The sequence below is a fragment of the Chelonia mydas genome, chromosome 5, assembly GCF_015237465.2.
Source record: "Chelonia mydas isolate rCheMyd1 chromosome 5, rCheMyd1.pri.v2, whole genome shotgun sequence".
In the NCBI taxonomy this organism is placed as follows: Eukaryota; Metazoa; Chordata; order Testudines; family Cheloniidae; genus Chelonia; species Chelonia mydas.
The window spans coordinates 73,838,632-73,859,287 of NC_051245.2; the positions used below are offsets into that span (position 1 = coordinate 73,838,632).

Below are 20,656 nucleotides of genomic sequence, written 5' to 3' on the forward strand. Positions count from 1 at the left end.
GAATGGACTGGAGATGAGCAACACATCTCGAAGAACAACCGTTACAAAAGATAACTTTTTTTTTTCATTTTTTTACTGTTTTGAATGAATCAAGAGTTCCTGATACTTCAGTATAAAATCTTATTTTATATTAATTTTCTTCCCTGCCTCTATTTAAATAAAGCTGATAATTTGACAATTAATAAAAAATAAAAAATAACAAGCCCTGTAATTACTGCTTAAAAATTACAAAACATCTATGACATGAAGCGGTGCATCTTTATGCAATGATAAAATATTTCCCAAAAAACATTTTCTTTTTCTTTGCAAGATTCCCTCCTTAGTTGCTTTTGAATAAAAACTAAATTTAATACTTTCCAGGGTATTGGGCAGTGATTATCTAAGAAGCTTACAAGTGTTAGCACCAACTCCCATTTACTTTCAATGGGAACTAGGCACGTAAATCTTCTGGGCACCTTTGGAAAATCCCAGCCTCATATCTTAAAATTATTATCCTATGGGATAATGTACAAGATGTTTATATGAAGGATAGTATTTGTGTAACTTAATTAACTGATGCTTTTATCAAAGAATAAATTAAAAGGAAATCCCTTTTTTTTCTTCTCCTACCCCCGTCATTAATTTACTTTGAGACAGAATATAAAATGTGTGTGTGCTAGGACAACAATGAGCCTGTTCAATGCAATCCATAATAAACTGTGTGTATGTGGCTTAGAGCTGCAGCAAAGATCAGTCCAAAAAAACTAAATGTCACTGCAGTTCTTTATTCAAGAGCTCCAATCTGAGGCAACTGTCAAGAGGCAGCATACTAACAAGCTTGATTGTAATTCTTTCTAGTTGATTGTGCAATATGCTTAATTGTAATATGCTTTCCAATCTGGTTCTTTTTTAAAACTTGGTTATGTGTTTATATGCATGATTTTAGTGGAATCTACATTGTGAAGTTCCATAAATACTAGAAACTCAAACTACTCTTGGCTAATAGGCATTTGGCAATGCAATGTTCTTGCTTTTTTTTATTTAGAAATCAATTCTACAAACACTTCAATGTATGTATAACTTGCTCATCTGTGTAGCCCCGTTTCCTTCAAAACTTGTGTTTTCAGGATTGGACTTTCTAATTCACTGTGGGTCCCCCCAGTCAGTATTGTGAATTAGCAAAATTCAGCTGTAATGGAATAGCTAAATTTGCTTTCTGATCTGTTAGAAATATATCACCTGTTTAAATACATTACATTAAAAGTTGCCGCCAGATATAACTCCATTATTGGTCACTTTCTTGTTTGGCATAGAAGGTGACATAAACATAGTATCAGAGACTTCCATTCAGGACTAGGCATACAATTTTTGTCGCATTCATGGTGGTTTTGGCCTCTTGAAGTATTTTAATGAATGAGAGTAACCTATACAAATGTTCAATTTGTAGTGTAATCTGTACTGTAAATACTTTGTCTTCCAGATACATGTAATGCATACCTTAGCAGCATCACTCTCTGCCTGCATCTACCAGTGCCTTTGTGGTGGCCACAGCTACAGGTAAAGAACTATAAAAAGCAGACTTTGGAGCACAGCCAGGGCATTAGCTCACTATGCTAACAGTTTGATATATAAACAGTGCACCTAAAAACTGTCTGTGTGGCTCTGTCATATTGTGAGTACTGTGTATTAGCCAATTGTAAACAGAATTGCAGTGTTTTATATAAACATAGCTTGTTGTTTCTTTTCCACAGTTCATTACAAGCAAACCAGTTTACTGGAACAGTATACCAGACACTGCTGCTTACCCAGCGACATACTCTAAGAACAAGCTTAGATGAAACTGTAACTCCCAATACATCTCCAGCTCAGTGGCCAGGTATCTAGTAATTGTAATTTTGAGTGCTTGACTTGAAAGTTGTAAAGTTCTTTTAATGTAGCTTTTTGCTTATGTTTGAGTAGATTATTGGACTACTGATTAATGACATGTTTAATACACTAACCTGTAAAACGGTGCTAAAATGCAAAAGCTAAGTACATTTTATTTCTTTCTGGAGTCTTTTAATATAACTTTAATTATTCTTTAATGTCTACATTTTGTCCTCCAAATAAGTAAAAGGATTCATACATTTGATTATATCATGCATCTTTGATTGTAAACCAGGTAGTATTTACTTCCTATTATTTTTATATTTTAGGAATAACAGCTTTGATACGTCTTTTGAATTCTGCTGGCGAGGAAGCCCAGCCAGGACTCACAGTTTTACTTTGCGAAATTCTAACAGCAGTCTACCTTAGTCTCTTCATTCATGGTCTAGCAACGCATTCCAGCAGTGAATTGTATAGAATTATGACCCATCCTTTTAATGACAAAATGTGGTCTGCTGTCTTTGGTGGAGGAGCTCATATTCCTAGCAGAGGACAGATGCAACAGACAACAAAAACTGGTTAGCTTACACTTTTTTTTATTTACCTGTCTTTTAGGGATTTTTTTAAATATTTCTGAAAAAAATTTCTTAATTACCACACAAAATAGCTTGTCTTGAGTAGAAATTCATTGTGTACCTTACTCTAGTTCATGTTCAAAGCAATGTTTAAAAAGACAATACAGTAAATTGCTCTAATGCTTAGTGGAGCTGTTGTTCTATAGAATAGAATACAAAAGGGGAGTGAATGGTAATGACATGCACTTCTGTGAATTTTTAATCCTATAAAAGCAGATTTAGGGTTAATCTTTTATACTGCTTCTTTTTCAGTTATGCCAGAGTGTAGAAAATAGAATATTAAAAATAGTTCTTGCAGAGCTCCGCTTTTGACTCTCTCCTGACACAGTAGCCTTATCTATGTTCCTTTACTGCAAGTACAGTGTGTGTTTTCTCTCTTTGGCAGGTAGGCACTTCTCTATGCCTAGCCCACACCAGGTAGTAGTGTTCTCTATGGAATGCGTGGGGTTTTCCAAATCCCTTGCTGCCATCAGTACTCATAGTCCTACCAAACATGCAGGCAAGATATTAGCTTTAGTATTTAGGTCTGTAAAAACAGTTTGCATATATAGAAATAAAACCGGTGAAGAAAAATTTCTGATCGCAAGCCATGAGCCTGAATTTAAGAACTGATCAGCATTTTTTTTTGTTTCATCCGCAATTGGATTACATGTCAAAAAAATTGACACATTTGTAGCATTTTTGCTATGCTTTAATTTAAACCAATTTTAAATAGAAAAATAACATTGCTCAAACCATGGTTTGGCATCATCAGAAGTGTTTCAAATCCTAGTTTATGGAGGCTGCTTGTTTTGCATCAAATGGATATATGGGCCATGATGACTGTGGATTTCTAAGTGTTCATCCAAGACACCGAAAGTGATATTTTCTCACTTTTTGTATACTTAAAATATTTTTAGTAACTAGAGATAATCCTTTAGAATAGCAAACAAATAATGAATATTGTAAATACATGAATTCTAAATTGTCCTGAGAGCGATTGATTTCTTTTTTTAAAATACATTTTTCTTTAGTGCAAATTATTAGTTTATCGATACAGAGCTTAGGATAATTTTAAACATGATATTCATGTAAATGCCTTGATAGAGAGAACTTGATATAAATGTAAATATGCATATTTTAGTGAGTTATTACTGCAAAATTAATATCCACTTTTGTGTAGTTCTAGATGTGTCACAGACCTTGGAACCAGTGGAAATCTAGAAATTTAAGTCTGTTTTTGATTAAATCTAATAAATTTGCATTTTGTATGCATTTCATAAGACATATATTAGAATAGTTAGGCTCAGGAGTTTTGGGATCAGGATTTGGCGTTCTAATCCTGGATCTGACCGTTGTTTCTCTGCAGCACTGTCTTAAGACATTGGGCTTGTTTGACAGTTTCAGCCTTTCTAAAATGGGGACATACAACTTGACATACATGGCTTGTTAGGAGGCTTTACTCAGAAGTGTACAAAAAGAATCTAGTTATTATAGGTTCATAGATATTTAGGTCAGAAGGGACCATTATGATCATCTAGTCTGACCTGCACAACGCAGGCCAAAGAATTTCACCCACCACTCCTGCAAAAAAAAACCTCACACCTATATCTGTGCTATTGAAGTCCTCAAATCGTAGTTTAAAGACTTCAAGGAGCAGAGAATCCTCCAGCAAGTGACCTTGCCCCATGCTACAGAGGAAGGCGAAAAACCTCCAGAGCCTCTTCCAATCTGCCCTGTAGGCAAATTCCTTCCTGACCCCAAATATGGCGATCAGCTAAACCCTGAGCATATGGGCAAGATTCATCAGCCAGATACTACAGAAAATTCTTTCCTGGGTAACTCGGATCCCACCCTATCTAATATCCCATCACAGGCCATTGGGCCTATTTACCATGAATATTTAATTACCAAAACCATGTTATCCCATCATACCATCTCCTCCATAAACTTATCGAGATTAATCTTAAAGCCAGATAGATCTTTTGCCCCCACTGTTTCCCTTGGAAGGCTATTCCAAAACTTCACTCCTCTGATGGTTAGAAACCTTCGTCTAATTTATAGTCTAAATTTCTTGGTGGCCAGTTTATATCCATTTGTTCTTGTGTCCACATTGGTACTGAGCTTAAATAATTCCTCTCCCTCTCTGGTATTTATCCCTCTGATAAATCCTTGAGGAACTCCACTGGTAACCTCCCTCCAGCCTGACAGTTCACCTTTCAGTAGGACCCGTTGTTGTCTCCCCTTTAACCAATTCCTTATCCACCTTTCAGTTTTCCTATTGATCCCCATCTTATCCAATTTAACTAATAATTCCCCATGTGGCATGGTATCAAATGCCTTACTTAAATGGGACAAAATACAACATGGTTTTACAAAAGGTAGATCATGCCAAACCAACCTGATCTCCTTCTTTGAGAAAGTAACAGATTTTTTAGACAAAGGAAACGCAGTGGATCTAATTTACCTAGATTTTTTTTAGTTATTAGGGTATTTATAAATATATATATATATTTTTAGTTACTACAACTGTTACTTTTTTTGTTCATTCCTTTAAAGTTGACTTAAAGGAAATGAAAATTGGCTTATTCTTCTAATTTTGTTTTTGTTTGACATATGAAGATGTTCTGAAAGGTGATAAAGTTAGGGTTTTTTACTGCTTGGTTTTTACCTTAGAAGTTCAGAGCTTTTTTTTACCCTGGAAGGCTCTCGTCTAGTGATTTGGAAAACTAGTACAGTTATGATATTACAGAAGTCATGAGGCAAAAACAAAAAATCCAGAAACTGTTCTGAAAAAAATCATACATAGTATAGTGATACCAAAAAAAATGGCACAAGTCCAATTTCTAAAAATCCTTTGCAGATGACTGAAATACTACATGCTTAAATAACAGTTGTGTGTAGGGGAAGAAGAAAACAAAGAAATCAAGCACAAAGTCCTGCTAAAATTGGGGGAGCCAAAAGGGAGATATAGGGGGAAGCAACGTCTGAGCTGGGAATACTAGCTATCTCCATCATCTGATCTCTCCAGCATCCAGTGACACATTAGTCATCCCACTTTATCCAGTCACCACTGACTCCCATTCAGCTTTCCTTCTGGACTGTTTGGTAACTTTCAAATATATTGCCCAATAATTCTGCCTATCTTTTTTTCCTCATCATTTCCCTTTTACATTTTATGTTAAGCTTTCACTCACAGATTGAAATTAAAGACTAATGTTTCCAGTATTAAAAAAAAAAAAAAAAAAATTCAGGTATGCATGTAAATACTTCATAATGGCATACTAGTTCAAAAATGAAATACCTGATAAACACCTGCATTATTTTTCTGGAAGTGTTTTTTTTCAGAACCCTGTCAACATTTTCGTTCCCATAAATTAAGGATGTCAAAAGGTGCTTTCTTATCTCATGGGGAGAGTTGCGGTAATGGGAGAACTCGTTCTTTAAGGTTAGATTGTGTCCACATGAGCATCACTCAGCATCAATCTTTAAGCTTCATCTTGGTTCCTTTGTGCCATCCAGAGTTCATAAAGAAATCAGACGTCCAAAAAGACTTCTGATCCTCTGAGAAATGTGGAGTATGCATTTTTCTTTGATATTTGTTCAGATATTTGTCTGACTTTGGGCATTTGTCTGAATGTGGATACTGAGCTCCCCATAAGTTGAGTTCAATATCTTTCATGCCCAAAACATGGTATCTTTATGGAACATACTTAAGCTGATGTGGGGAAAGTTTTTTCAAGTGTTGCTTAAAATCTCAGATCTAGTGACAGAAAATAAATGTGTAGTTTTAATGTCAGTTACATTTTAAAACAAATTTTAAAGTTTCTTTTGTTCATTTGCCAAGACTAACCATTCAAAATTCAGATTCCCTTGGAATAGTTTACACCCCAAGCACATAAAGCAGCATCCTCGCACTGCTTTAGGTGTTTTGAATATCACTTCTTGCAAGGAAATAGACTCCTTAATTCTATTAAGTAAAGATGGAACATATTTTTCAAATATTATTTTTGAGACACACTTAATTTAAGTTTACATATTTTGGCAGCCTTGTAAAATGTTTCCATCTCCCCTGGGAATTGTTACTTTATGTATATAAAGTATTAGTCTTTCCGTTATCCATCATGATAAAACGGTAGGTGAAAAGATACAGTACATTTCCAGGACCATTTGGAGAGTTTCAGTCTAGTTTCCTGAATAATTTCTGATTCAATTTTCTGATTGAATTCTGTGCAACTTACATAGAGAAATAAGAATTTCTCCATAATAAGAGTTATGCGGAACAATTTTGATACTCGCTTTTGTTTTATAACAGTTAGAAATCCATACTTCATTTCATGTGCTCAGTTGCTTTTGAGTATTACTGTAAATGAAAAACAAGAATTTTCTCAAATCAAGTCTTTTGTAGGAATGATTTTTAATATTCATTCAAATAGTCATTTTGGACTTCAGATTACAAGTAAAATGTTTTTTAAATTGCTTGTCTCCACAAATAAGGAATGATAATGAAAATGTTGCTGTTTGCGGTAAGCATGGTACAATTTGGATTGAACACTGAGTGCTAGTGAAGTTCTGAGTAGCTTGAAAATGCTTGGTTGATAATTTTCTTTTATTGAGCATTTTTAAAACCTTTTAAAGACAGATCTGTGATCCCAGATACCTGTCCATCTTGTCTTGTAGATGAAATGGAGCCACTTCACTATTATTCATCAGGGTTTACTTTTTCCATCAGTTCTCAAATGTTGTGTGACATACTAGAAAAGGAACTAACACTTCAAAACCAGAAAATATTTTTAACATTAAAACGATTCCATTAGCTTATCACTGAACCACAAAACTTGAATTCATCATTGTTCTCAGAAAACTTTTCAAGAAACTTTGGAAAGTTAAGGTAGTTGGAAAGGAATGTAAGTACCTCCTTTACTGCCCATTTATGAGGAAAATGAAAAATGTCATTGTCCTTTGTTGTGGCTGTCTTTTCCTCCACAACCACAAGACTTCAGAGAACCCTGAGGTCCCTCATCAAGCTGTTGCAACCCTGTGAGGAATCTACACTGTAATGCCAGATTTGCCATCCCTTCAGACCTAATGCATGTGTATGAAGGAAGTGCGCATGCGCAGCAGGAATACCAAAACCACTGTCATGAAACACTATCTGAATTTCTAATAAATTACTTCAATTGAACCTTGTGGTTTGCCCCACCACCCCTTTCCGTGTTGTAGCTTGCAAGGCAAGTCGAGGGTGTTTAAGATTCTAATATTTAAAGCTCCCAGACCACTTCAGATACTGGAATTTTTAACAACTTTCATTTTGTTGAGACCAACCATATTGGTGGAGTTGGGTGGGAGGAGAGTGGAAGAATGGAAAGAGAAGAGTAGGGACTAAATGGGGAGGAGTGCCTGCCAGTAACTGAAGTCGGTTACCAGAACTTGGAGAGTAGTGCATGAATGACCTGTAGAACCACAAGGCTGGGTTTGAGATAGACTGCTCAAGGATTGACCATTAGAGCAAACCCATGTTGATTGTCTGCACGGTGTTAGTAAAACTGATATGCATAATAAGATGAACACGGAGTATGGTTCCCAGCTTCCTTCTTGAGGTGAACTTGAGATTTCATAAGGTTCAGTCCATTCATTTTTCCTCTTCTAAGTCCCTCAAGCACTTTGTGGACATTACGTGCTGTGGGCACAGACACCAGGAGTTTTGGCAGTCTGACTTCCTCTTTCTGCTTTTGGGTGGGGAAAGACATCTTCTGTCATACTCAAGTGGCTACGTACTTCCTTCTTGTAAATATACTTTGCAGAAGGACTGCGTGTGGTGGGGGCAAGAGGCTGCCTTCTGAAAGTCATACCTTTTTCTCACCGTCTCCGTGTCTTGGACAGATGGGTTGTCTTCTGGATAGCAAAATGGTAATCGAACATTTTTTCTTTGTTACGGGACCGATGACAACACATACCAGACAATGTCCTCTAAATTCCCATGTAAATTAATCCCACTCTTGTTTGTGCTGCGTGTTGCCAAGCATAGCCCAGATTCCTGATGGGGGTGGGGTGGAGAGGGACTCTGTGGGAGCTGCTGAGGAAAGAAGAATTTTCGTTTTAATTCGTAAATTCACTTTTTGCAAAAGAGAGAACCAGTCTAAGGGTCCCAGCCAGGTAATGCTGTTCAATTTTATAGTCTTCTTGATTGTTTTGAGGGAGTGGAGTCTCTGGCTAAAAAGGAGACTCTAGCAAGAAAGGGAAGTACTACAGGAAGTTGCTTAGTGGAAGATAGGGAATGGGACTTCTTGAGTCAGAAAAAAGAGGAACAGAGGTCCAAATTTCAGCTGTCTGAGTGGTAAATTTACAAGGTAAGAGCAAAATCCTTTGTTTTTCCAGAAATAATAGTAGCTATTTTCGAAGGTTGGTGTTCAGCCAGACAAAAGTATTTTGAGGTACCATTGATTTTACACTGGGCAGCATGTTGCCAAACTGGAAACCATCCCTGTACCAATGCATGGTACTCCATTGTCGTCACATTTTACTGTAACTTCTATACTGTCATCTAAAGTAGGACATCTGGATTCACAGACTGTTTTTTTTAATCTGCTTCCTATTTTAAATTTGCCTGCTTTTAAAAAATATTGTAATTTTTTTTTACTCCTAAAAAGTGCCATTTGCTAATTTGTATCAGTGTTGTAAATTCAGTTTATTGGGAATGAAGATGCATTTTCTCAGATTCTGAGTATATTAAGATTAAGTTCAAAATCACAATCTCAAATTTCTTTTAAATTGATATACTTTGTCTTGTAGCTAATGATACACATTAAATTTGACTTTACTATTAAAGGTAGCTAATGATTTAAGATCCTAAATGATATGTAATCAAGAGAGAGAAGGTGGATGAGGTAATACCTTTTATTGGACCAACTTCTATTGGCGAGAGACAAGCTTTCATAGCCTACCACATACGGATTTTTTAAAAAAAATATGCTTATGAACTCAAAGGATTATCAAATGATTGTTTGAGAGTGTGCAAAAATAGGTCACACATGGTGTATGTGTCAAGCCACCTATATTAGTTAAAAATCATTCTAAATTCAACTCTCAAGTATCAGACGAGTGACCAAGGGCTAGCTGGCAAAATGCTAGAAAATGATAGAGGAAAATACCACCACAGGTTATCAGAAATAGCAACTGATAATATAGCAATTGATTTTTGAAATACACTTTTAAAAAAACTTACAAATCTATGTTTATTTCTGTATCTCAGAACAGTTTTCTTTTTCTGCTTCATTTAAACATTGGAGTAAGTTTCATTTTTTGTGCCGAAGCTAAAATTACATATTGAATGATGCACGTGCATGCTATTTGAGTTGGCTGATAATCTTTAAACAACAAAATATGAAACATTGTATTACAGCATATAGATTTGCATCATTAATTCAGGTAAGTGAATTCTAAATAGTATCCGTAAGGGGAAATATGTTTCTACTTAGCCACACTGTTCTGTTGTAGCAGTGTGGTGACAGAATATGCACAGTTCAAAAGTAGCTATCTTAGGTTCAACATGAAGTCTAGTCTTCCACTTGTAGCAGATGCTGAGTTAAGCATACATTACAGTTTCATTTATAAAGCATGTCACAATAGAAACAACCCCTTCCTATTTTCACATGATCATTGGATTCTGATGGTTTTCAGTGGGAACTTTCCATGTTTTGTTTTTTGCCTGAAGGTGTATTTCCTTTTTTGGAAGTGGGAGTGAAATCTCTTCAGCCTCTTCGAATTTTGTAAGAGTTAAAAATTGTTCCCATTTAAAAAAAACAAAAAAACAAAAAACTAAACCACTGTTAAGACAGGACTGTAGCAAAAAATAGCTTAAGCTTGAAACTTGGAACAGACAGTACTCCTTTCAGAGCTTAGTGCCTTTTGATTGGCTTGAAAAAATCTAGTTTTGATTAACCAGAGTTATGAACATTTGAAAATGTAGAATAAAATTAAATGAAAATGCATAGTAGAAAATTCCCTTGTCGTTAAATGAGCTCTGCTCATAATTATAAACATTTTTCTTCAAGTGATTGCATATGTCCTTTGTACTAGGTGTATGTATGTCTCATGCACTGATGCCAGAGTTTTCCCTCGTGGTTCCCATGCAGGCAGCCATACATGTCCCTTGTGCCTCGCGCCAGGTGTACAAAGGATGGAGGGCCTTCCCCATTCTTCAGTTCCTTCTTACCGTTGGTGGCCAGAACTTGCTGTTTGCTCATTCCCACTGTGAACTTGCCATTTACAGTTGTTAGATTGTGATACTCGTTTTGGGTCCTTTGGGCCTCCTTTCTTTCTTGTTGTCTTTTCTCCTGTATAGTTTAATCAGATTGTTAGTGGATGCTGGGCTCTGCCCGGTACTGGGGGAGCCTATGCCATGGCCCCTGGCTTCAGGTCCTGCTCCAGGTGTCAAAAGTTCATGTCCGTGAGCATCCCTCACTCTTTCCATTTTAAATGCTTGTGAAAAGGTCACTTAAGAGACGAGTGTACAACTTGCCAGAGCTTCAAAACTAGAACTAGAAAGCAGAGAGAAAAACACCTCAGGTTCATCCTCATAGAGGCCGCTCCTCACCTGGCTTTGCTACTGCTTCAGTTGACTGTAGGGAGTTCTCCCTTGGCCTTAACTGGGGAAAGAGACAAGAGGTGATAACCTTGCCAGGACATTCCTCAAAGAGGCACAAGTGCTTAGAGTGCTCTCTGCCTTCAAAGCCAAAGAGGGGGATGACTTCCGTGTTGTCATAGTCCTGTGTGTAGGACTCCTCAACTGCAGAGGCTAGTCACTCTGGTACTGAAGACAGAGCGCACCCTTAGGCCTGCCACTCCACAGTGCTCCATCCTAGTGACTTAGGCCAGAACCTTTGACTCGGGTTCCTATGCCGGGACAATTGAGGCCAACTACTTCCTTGGTGCTGATGCTGGAGCTGTCCGCTTAAGCGGAGCAAAGACCTATTTCAGTAGTGACCTCTCTGGAGGCATATGTAGCTGCAAAAGATCTGCTAAGCCTCTCTGGACCACCCTTGCCAATTATTCAGACTGACAGTACCTGTACAAGCCTGTTGCATGTGGTGTCTATGCTGGTTTCCATGTTGGGAGCTGGTTTGGCACCTGCGATTTCAGGTCTGATAACACTCCCAGCAATGTTGATCTTGGCTTAGACACCAATGGTAACAGTTCTCTCTCAGTGCACAGTAACTATAGCTCAGAAGCCCTTAATATTGCAGTCCCATACCACAGGCCTGTCATAGATCACATTCTCAATCTCCTGCAACGTTTCCTGGTACTGCTTCCCCCTGGCCTTCAGTGTATTTATACTCTTCCTTGGAATCTGAAGTGGATTCCCACTTCAGAAATTCAGTGCATTCCGAGGCATCGTTCCCACTGTTATAGAAGTTATCTTGATAAGTGGATCGAAGGAATTGAGTGCCTGGTCTAGGCACAGTTGGTCTCCGATACCATACCAGCCCCATCATTGACCCTACTGGTTACCATGGGGGGATGCCTCCAGTGTCTAGGTCCTCATCTCCACCGCACTACAGAAATTAGTCCTTGAGAGGGGAAGTACCAAAGAGTTGTTACCGAACAGCCACTACATTATGGAAACATATTGCTGAGGGGGAAAGTTTCTTCACGTAGTACAGACAGGCCACTCAGTGTTCCTACAGAGCTCCTGGGGTACTGAGGATTGGACCACCCATTGCCTGCTTTGGAAAGACCTTCTACACTGGCAGTTCACGACCAGCTTCAAGAAGATTCAAACCTGTTTTCTCTGAACACCTCATCCTCATCACTGGATGAGACCCTGGCACCAGTAGCATCTTCTCCAGTATCTGATGACTTTTAGTCCTATCAGGAGCTTCTGAAAAGGAGGACACTGTCTCTGGGAACTCGGATAGAGCCTGAGGAGGAGAATTCCCACGAACTCAGACATTTTACACTCTGCTACAACAGGGAAAGTTGCTCTCCCAATAAATGAGGCAGTCATGCAACCTAGTAAAGCTTTATGACAAATCCATCATCTCCTTGTACTGGTGGCAAAATGCGTGGAATACAAGTACCAAGTTCCATCACAAGGCTATGAATGGTTTTATCAACGCTGCACACCAAGCTTCCTGGTAGCGGTCACAATTAATGAACTGCACTGCAAAGGTAGAGCAAAAGTGACACCAAGAAAAGGACACAAATTTGGATTTCTTAGAAAAAATGTTTAGTCAGCTGTGGACTTAAAGCTGCTTATAGAGAATTATCAGGTTCTCTTGGCCCATTGTGATTATTCCAGTTGGAATGCCATATCAAATTCCTCGACAAGTTACCAGATGTTTCCAAGGGTAATTTACAGTCTCTCTTAGTGCAAGTGTCTGGTAGCACTAGCCCCTTTGCAGGCCTCCCTTGATGTGATGAACTCAGCTGCTGAAGTTTGGGCAATGGCAGTAATTATGTGGTGTTTGTCAAGGCTCCGGTCCCCAGGAATTCCTGTTCAGGTACAACAGACCATTGAAGACCTCACCTGCAAAGGATGTACCTTGCTCTCCTTGAATAAGAGCACTAATACATTAAAAGACTCTAGGGCAGTGTTGAAATTCCTAGGTCTGTATATGCTAGACCCCAGGATAATCAAGTTTCAACTTCAGTTTCTACCAAGGCAGTAGGGCTACAGCCTTAGAGAGACTGATGGGTACAGGCAGAAGCACAAACAACAAAAGAGAAGGCCCCAGCCATCCACCTGGAGTGCTTCTGCTAAGAAGCCACACACCTCAAAGCAGCCTTTTGGACTCCTCTGGTCAGCCTACCAGATCTTAGTGAAAATCTTCCCCTTTTTGGAAACAGGTTGTCTTATTCACAGGGGAATCAGGATGTATCCTATAGTTCCTGTCTTCACCCTATCTTTTATCAGGGAACCATCTCACAAGTCTGTAATAGGGTGGGAAGTGCAGAATCTACATTTCTTGGGAGCCGTAGAAGTGCTTTCTCAGTACTGGGACAGGATTCTGCTCCCACTGCCTCCTAATACCCAGAGCAATACCATGGCTCTTTGGAATTTAAACAAGCTATAATACTATATGGTTTCCTTTTCTATTATCTCTTTGCTAGACCCAGAAGATTGGTATACTACCCTCAACTCCATGGTTGCATATTTCCATGTGGCAATCCACCCTGACCACAGGAAATTTTGAAGGTTCGTGGGAGTAGGAGACCACTTTCAGTTCATATCCTTCAGCCTATCTTCCACACCAAGGGTTTTTACCAGATGCATGGCAGTGGTAGCAGCCTACCTCCATCACAGATGTCTGTACCTGGACTATTGGCTGGTCTGGGATCGCTCCTGTCTACAGGTAGATAGAAGTATCCATCAAACACTCTATTTGTTTTCATGCTCTTAGCCCTGGAAGTGAACAAAGAGATATCTATCCCCTCACCCCGCAGAGAATAAAATGTATTGGGGCAGTCCTGGATTCTATCCTAGCGAAGGCTCTTCTGCCAATACCAAGTCTTATAGCTTTACGAGACCCTTGTCCTCCAAGGGCCATGCTTGACCTCAGCGAAGAATTGCCTCAGGCTCCTGGGGCATATGTCAAGTACATGTATATGACCCCTTCCCTCACCATGCCTGGCTACATATCAGAGGATTACAGAGGCTCAAGTCAATGTATCGCCCTCAGATACATCCCCTGGACACACTAGGATGCATCCCAGACAAGGTCCTATCATCCCTGTATTCGTGGATGAACCAAGACAATGTCTGTAGCAGTGTCTTGTTCTCCCAGTCTCTTCCCCGTATGACTTTGGTAACAGATGTTTTAGCCATGGGGTGGGGAGTGCATCTGGGAGACCTGCATGCTCAGGGTTTGTGGTCCACTAAGGAGGCCAGGCTGCACATAAATATTTCAGAGTTAGGGGCATCGCCAGAGCATGCCACCATTTTCTACTTCATATATACAGGGCAGGGATATCCAAATACTTACCAACACCACCATGGTGGTGTTACACTTCAGCAATCAGGGAGTGCCAAATTGCACAGCCTGTGCCAGGAGACAGTCAGGCTCTGGAACTTCTGCATAAAGAAATTCTCTGACTCTTAGCATCACACCTACCATGGGTTCAGAATGGATTAGTAGACTCCCTGAACAGGTCATTCCCTTGGATCATGAATAGTCTCTCAACATGACTGTACTAAAGTAAATATTTCAAATAGGAGTACTTAATTGCAACCAGTCGGAACAGGGAATGCCCCTCCTCTGTTCAAGGATAGGTCACAGCTCCGGGTTCATATCAGATACATTTCTCTTCCCTGGGACAAGGACTTGCTCTTTGCTTACCCTCCAGTGCTGCTGATTTCCAAGTCATTTTCAAGCTGAAGCCAGAATGAGGCAGAATAACACTCTCTGTTGTAAGCTGGGTAATGTAGCCTTGGTTCTCAGACCTGCTCACATTGTCCATCAAGGAAATCTTAACTATGCTTTTAGTCAAAGACCTTATATCGCAGAGTCACAGGCAGGTATTGCATCTGAACCTTCAGTCACTACACCTCACAGCCTGGTTCCTTAGTGAAGAAACCCAGGAGGGCGCTCTGTTTCGTGGCAGTCCAGAATGTCGTACATAATAGTAGAAAACCCATCCACAAGGGCTACTTAACTTAGTAAGTGGAAGCGTGTGTCTGGGTGTCTCCTACGCAGTCTGAGTCAAAATATTTTTGATTATTCGTTACACTTAGTCTGGCAGTCAGCTCTATTAAAGTGAACCTGGCCACAATTTCAACATTTCAACCTCATGTATTCTCTAACACTCTGACTACCAGGTTCCTTAGGTTGTTTTCACCTATCAGGGACCCTATTCCACAGTGGGATTTGAATTTAGTGTTTTCAGCCCTTATGGGTCCCCTTTTTGAACTGTTAGGCACCTGTTGGTTGTCACACCTCTCAGCAAAGTTGGCTTTTCGAATAGCCGTCACTTCAGCAAGAAGAGTAAGAAAGCTACATGCTCTGACAGATCCTCGATATGCTTTTTTTTTTTTAAACAAGGACAAGATACAGCATAGGCCACACCCTGAACAAAAGTAGTATCTTATTTCCACCTCAGCCAATCAAAATATATTTACCAGTCTTCTTTTCAAAGCCACGCACTCTGGATGTTCACTGAGCCCGCTTTCTTTATCTGGAAGGAGCAAAACCTTTCTGCATCCCTACTCAGGTGTCCGTCTCCTTTGTGGAATGAATGAAAGACGTCCTGCAACAGAATAATTGTCCTGTGCATCACCAGCTGTATTGTCATGTGCTACAGGATCAAGGGCATTGACACACCAGAAAAGCTGTCTTCACATTCAGCTGGAGCATGCTCAGCCTCTGTGACATTTGTGGGAAATATTCCTGTTGTGGACATCTGTAGAGTGGTCATGTGGTCTTCAGTCCACACCTTTGCTAGACATTATGTGATTACTACCACATTGAGAGAAGTTTCAAATATGGGGAAAGCAGTTCTGCTGTTCCTCTTCTGGTGAGACTACTAGTGTGATGGGTTGGATCACAGAAACCCCCTTGGGGCTGCCACTTGATGTGCCAAGACTACTTCTGCTCCTACTTTCCAGCCCTGTCAGCTTAGCAGTTCAGAGCCCTGCCTGGTTTGTGCCAGACCCATTAGCCTGCTGCAAACCCAGACTCAAGTATGAACCATGTCCCCTAACAGATGTAGGCTTAATTGAAAGCAGCTTAGGAAGTTTTCCTGTCCTTTACACTCAGATACCCAACTCCCAATGGGGTCCAAACCTCAAATAAATCTGTTTTATCCTGTATAAAGCTTATACAGGGTAAACTCATAAATAGTTCGCCCTCTATACAACTGATAGAGAGATATGCACAGCTGTCCCCTGCTTCCCCCCCCCCAAGGTATTAATACATACCCTGGGTTAATTAATAAGTAAAAAGTGACTTTATTAAATACAGAAAGTAGGATTTAAGTGGTTCCAAGCAGTAACAGACAGAACAAAGTGAATTACAAAATAAAATAAAACACGTAAGTCTGTCTAGTACAGTAATAAAAACTGAATACAGATAAAATCCTCACCCAGTAAGCTTCCTTTTTACAGACTAGTTTCCTTCTAGTCTGGGTCCAGCAATCACTCACCACCACCCCTCCCCTGTAGTTACTGTCCTTTGTTCCAGTTTCTTTCTTTGGGGGTGGAGAGGCTCTCTCTTTAACTAGCTGAAGACAGAGTGGAGGGGTCTCCCAGGGGTTTAAATAGACTTTCTCTTGTGGGTGGAGACCCCCCTCCTCTCTCCAATGCAAAGTCCAGCTACAAAATGGAGTTTTGGAGTCACCTGGGCAAGTCACATGTCCATGCATGACTGAATTTCTTACTAGCCAAGCCACATTCTTGGGAAAGCCCAGATGTGGATTGGCATCTCCAAGTTTATTGTTGGCTTAAGGGCTTCTTGATTGGGCGCTTACTGGGAATAGCCTTCACTAAAACCTACTCAGAATCAAACAAGTATGCAGCCAATATTCATAACTTCAAATACAAAAATGATACATGCATACAGATAGGATTAATAGATTCAATAGATCATAACCTTTAGAGGTATGTTACATGGCATGTGTAGCATAAACACATTCTAATTATGTCATATATACATTCATAAGTATATTTCCATAAAGCTTTATGGGGGGCACCATCACACCTAGCTCCCCACCTCCATTGCAAACTGCTTAGAAGTCAACCAGAGTAATGGATATGTGCAACCAGTCAAAGAAGAGAAAATGGTTATTCATCTTTTTATAACTCTTTTTCTTGGAGATACGTTGCATATGTCCATTATACAACCCACCCTCCTGCCCCAGTGCATCAGTCTGTTTCCTGAGTCCAGTTCAAAGGAACTGAAAGGTGAGCAGGGTGGCTCCGCCATTATACCCTCTGTTCAAAGCATATGTAATATCAGAGAGCAGGTGTGGCTGCCGCTAGGGTAGCGCTATGGAAAACTCTCTGGCATGGTACATGAGACATGCGCACACACACGTAGTATAATACATTTCAATAAACAGTTATAAGAAGGTGAGGAACCTTTTTCTTTCATCTGGGTTCTCTATCCTTCTGATGGTTTCCTCTTTCCTTTGTTGCACAGAAAGCATGGTCAGACCTGTCAGAATATGGCCATAGCTCCTCATCTCCTGTTGTAGCTGCAGTGGGTGATTTTCAAACCTCCTGCCGTAGCTGTATTTAGAGCACTAAATTTGTCCTGTTTCAGCTCCAGAATCTTACCTATTGGACGTTATTTTTAAACTACCTAATTATTTGGGGCACCATTGTGAGTTTTGAGAGATCTTTTGCTGTTAGCACCTTCCCTCTTCCAAACATCTATTGAGGCTAAAACCAGTAGCCTATAAAAAATAAGCTGTATTTGGTCAGCTAGTGTCTGTTTAGCCTACATGTGTGCAGTTCACTAATGACATCAATGAATAATACTGCCTTTGCTGGCTGGTGCTTGTTAGTTCTGCAACTGTGAACCCTGCCCTCCCCCCCAATAAGTGTTTAATGTGACATTAAAGTTGCATTGCTAAGTACTTGTATCAGAAGAATTCTGAAGCTATAACACGGTCATCTTGCATGTGTACATTTTGATGATCTCTGACCATGAAATTAAAGATATTAACCTAATAAATAGTAACTTATTTGTTGAAGGATGTGATTGACTGGAGATTTTTTAAGTTTGAAGACTAGTGGTTTTCCCCTTTAACACAGAATACTATATGAAAACTATATGGAGGTTTGTTTCAAATACTGTTTGAGTATTAATATAGTAAAAGGAAATACTTTTTAAAGAGATGGTAAAAAAAAATCTTGGAAATATATAACAGAGGTGTGTTTTACCCTTTTACCATGAATATTCATTTCTCCTTTTCATATTTTATTGTCTTTTTAGTTTCTTCTTCTGTAGACAATGGTAAGAAGCAACAAAAAAGTTTTATGCTTTCATCAAAAATCTCTCCAAAAGAAAGTTCACAGTCTCCTTCATCATCTTTGGTAGAGCAAGAATCTCCATCTTACAGGGAAAAGTTTATCCCTCCTGAGCTTAGTATCTGGGACTATTTCATAGCAAAGGTAACTTTTATGATTACAAAACTCATTTTGCTCCTTCTTGCATTAGCAATACTTTAAGCAGAAATTAGCCTGTCCTCATTTTATATTTGTTTATAGCATGATATAAGTTTTATCTTCCTCTTATTCATAACATCCCAAACATTCTTAAAACAATGTTGGCTATAGCTTTTTGGAAAAATCTTGTTTGCAAAATGGTTATCTTGAATTGATTTGACTTCATGGAGCATGAAGAGATTGTTCTAAAATGTTGCTCACTGAGATTGCAGATGTACTCCCCCCTCCCCCCCCTCCCCCCCCCCCCGGAAAGAAACAAACAAACAAAAAAGTTAGAGGCTTAACTTCTGTTTGAGATGAGATATTAAGGAAAGAGGCTTGTATGCTTAATAGACATGAGAAACTGCCTGATGTGAACTCCTCAGTGCACAGTTCAAAAAATAATTGCCAAAACTGATGTCAGTTCAATAGATACATTATGCTTACATGATCTACTCGGGAAGCCTCATAGCAAGAATGTGTTGATAGCACACCAACCAATGGGGCTTGAATTTAATGTAGATGTAAGAACCCTTATTTTCTCTCCAGGTGGAAAATTGTAGAAATTCCTGTCAAACCCTCCTAATCAAGGAAATGTGTGTCTGAAAGGCAGCATAGCCTGGGAAACAGAGGTGGAGTAGGGAGTTAGGAAGTCTTGAGTTCTAATCCTGCTCTGGCAGTCTTGCTGTTCATTCATTTTGCTGTGAGAGTGTGTGTGTGTAATGTTAAATATAAATATGTTTATATAGCCTATATATATATAGGCTGTCAATTAAATGTTATATATTTACATATAGGCTGTCAATTAACTGCTGTTAACGTGTGCGATTAACACACAGCACAATTAACGCGTTAATTTTTTTAACATGCGTTAATCACAGCAGGGCAGCATCAGCTGCTCCGGAGAACCTACATCAGGTCAGGCACAGTAATGGAAGCTGCCACCTGAGGGCGGGTGGAAAGAGAAGAGGATACAGAAAGACTTGTTTCTCAGGCTCCAGTGGAGAAGTATTTTTTAGAAGTAAAAACAGGACGGCTGGGGCTTGCCCGAGCCGTGCACGCCCCTTGCAGGGCTCACTCCAGCTGCCCTCCCCATACCTCCCGGGGCTGGGGCTGACCCGCCCCCCACCCCCTGCTGCCTGCATCTGGGGCTGAGCCCCTGAGCTCCGCACTGCCCACGCCAGGGTCTCTCTCCAGCCTTGTGCCACCCACAGCTGGGGCTGATCCCACCCCCACCCCTGAGCCCCAGTTCGCCCGCAGCTGGGGCTGAGCCCTATGCTAGCTATATATGTATATAGAGAGAGTAAATGAAACAATGAATTCACGCTCCTGTGGTTCTTTTGGGTAATGTTGGTAGATAATTTGGCTCCTGAACCACTGAGGTCTGAGCATCGCTGGCCTCAGTCAACCTCTTAGCTTGTGACCTGACCACTTCAACTGCTCTCGGAATGACTGCACTACTTTTCCATCTCAATCTCATAGAGTTCAATCTTCTTGTCATCACCTTCCAGACCCTTCATAACTCTGACTGCCCTTACTTGTCCTTATCTTTTACTACATCTACCCATTCCATGATGTATGACCTTATTCCAGAAACCTCTCTGTATCTTCTTCCCTGGTGCTCTCTCTGAATGTAATACCCATCATGGAATAACTGTAAGGCAGCTACCCTTTCTGCAAATCCCTCCTCAGAACTCACCTGTATTATTCCTGCAGGAAATCAGCCAGCTAATGATACCTATGTCAAGAGATGGCTGGGAATAGTTCATACTTCTATAAAAACACTTTCAGTTGATCTAAAACCATCAAGTTGTGAGTGCACTTCATCTAGTTTAAGTAACTATGTAATCTTGTTGTTGCTCACCTCATCTACCCTCCATCCTGCCACCTCTGCCAAACCCCTTCTCTCCTATTGTTCGTTATCCTTGCTTGTCATGTCTAGTGCTAAATCAGAAGGCAAGGTCTTTGGGGCAAAAATTCTCTTCTTGTCTTTGTCCAATACTAGCACAGGGGTCCTGGTCCTGATTGGAGCTTTTAGGTGTTACTGAAACAC

General features: G+C 39.8%; 1 protein-coding gene across 3 annotated transcripts in view; it reads left to right on the forward strand.

Moving 5' to 3' along the window:
• DMXL1 (Dmx like 1) overlaps positions 1 to 20,656 on the forward strand; it is a 142,659-nt gene that overhangs the window by 85,508 nt on the left and 36,495 nt on the right. For 2 of the 3 annotated variants that reach the window (XM_037901595.2, XM_037901596.2), the window contains exons 26-29: positions 1,460 to 1,536; positions 1,731 to 1,855; positions 2,175 to 2,423; positions 18,392 to 18,570. In XM_037901595.2, coding sequence (XP_037757523.1) covers positions 1,460 to 1,536; positions 1,731 to 1,855; positions 2,175 to 2,423; positions 18,392 to 18,570 — 630 coding nt within the window. Of the gene's footprint in view, positions 1 to 1,459; positions 1,537 to 1,730; positions 1,856 to 2,174; positions 2,424 to 2,865; positions 2,980 to 18,391; positions 18,571 to 20,656 lie in introns of all 3 variants that reach the window. The other variant, XM_037901597.2, reaches the window with a different exon arrangement.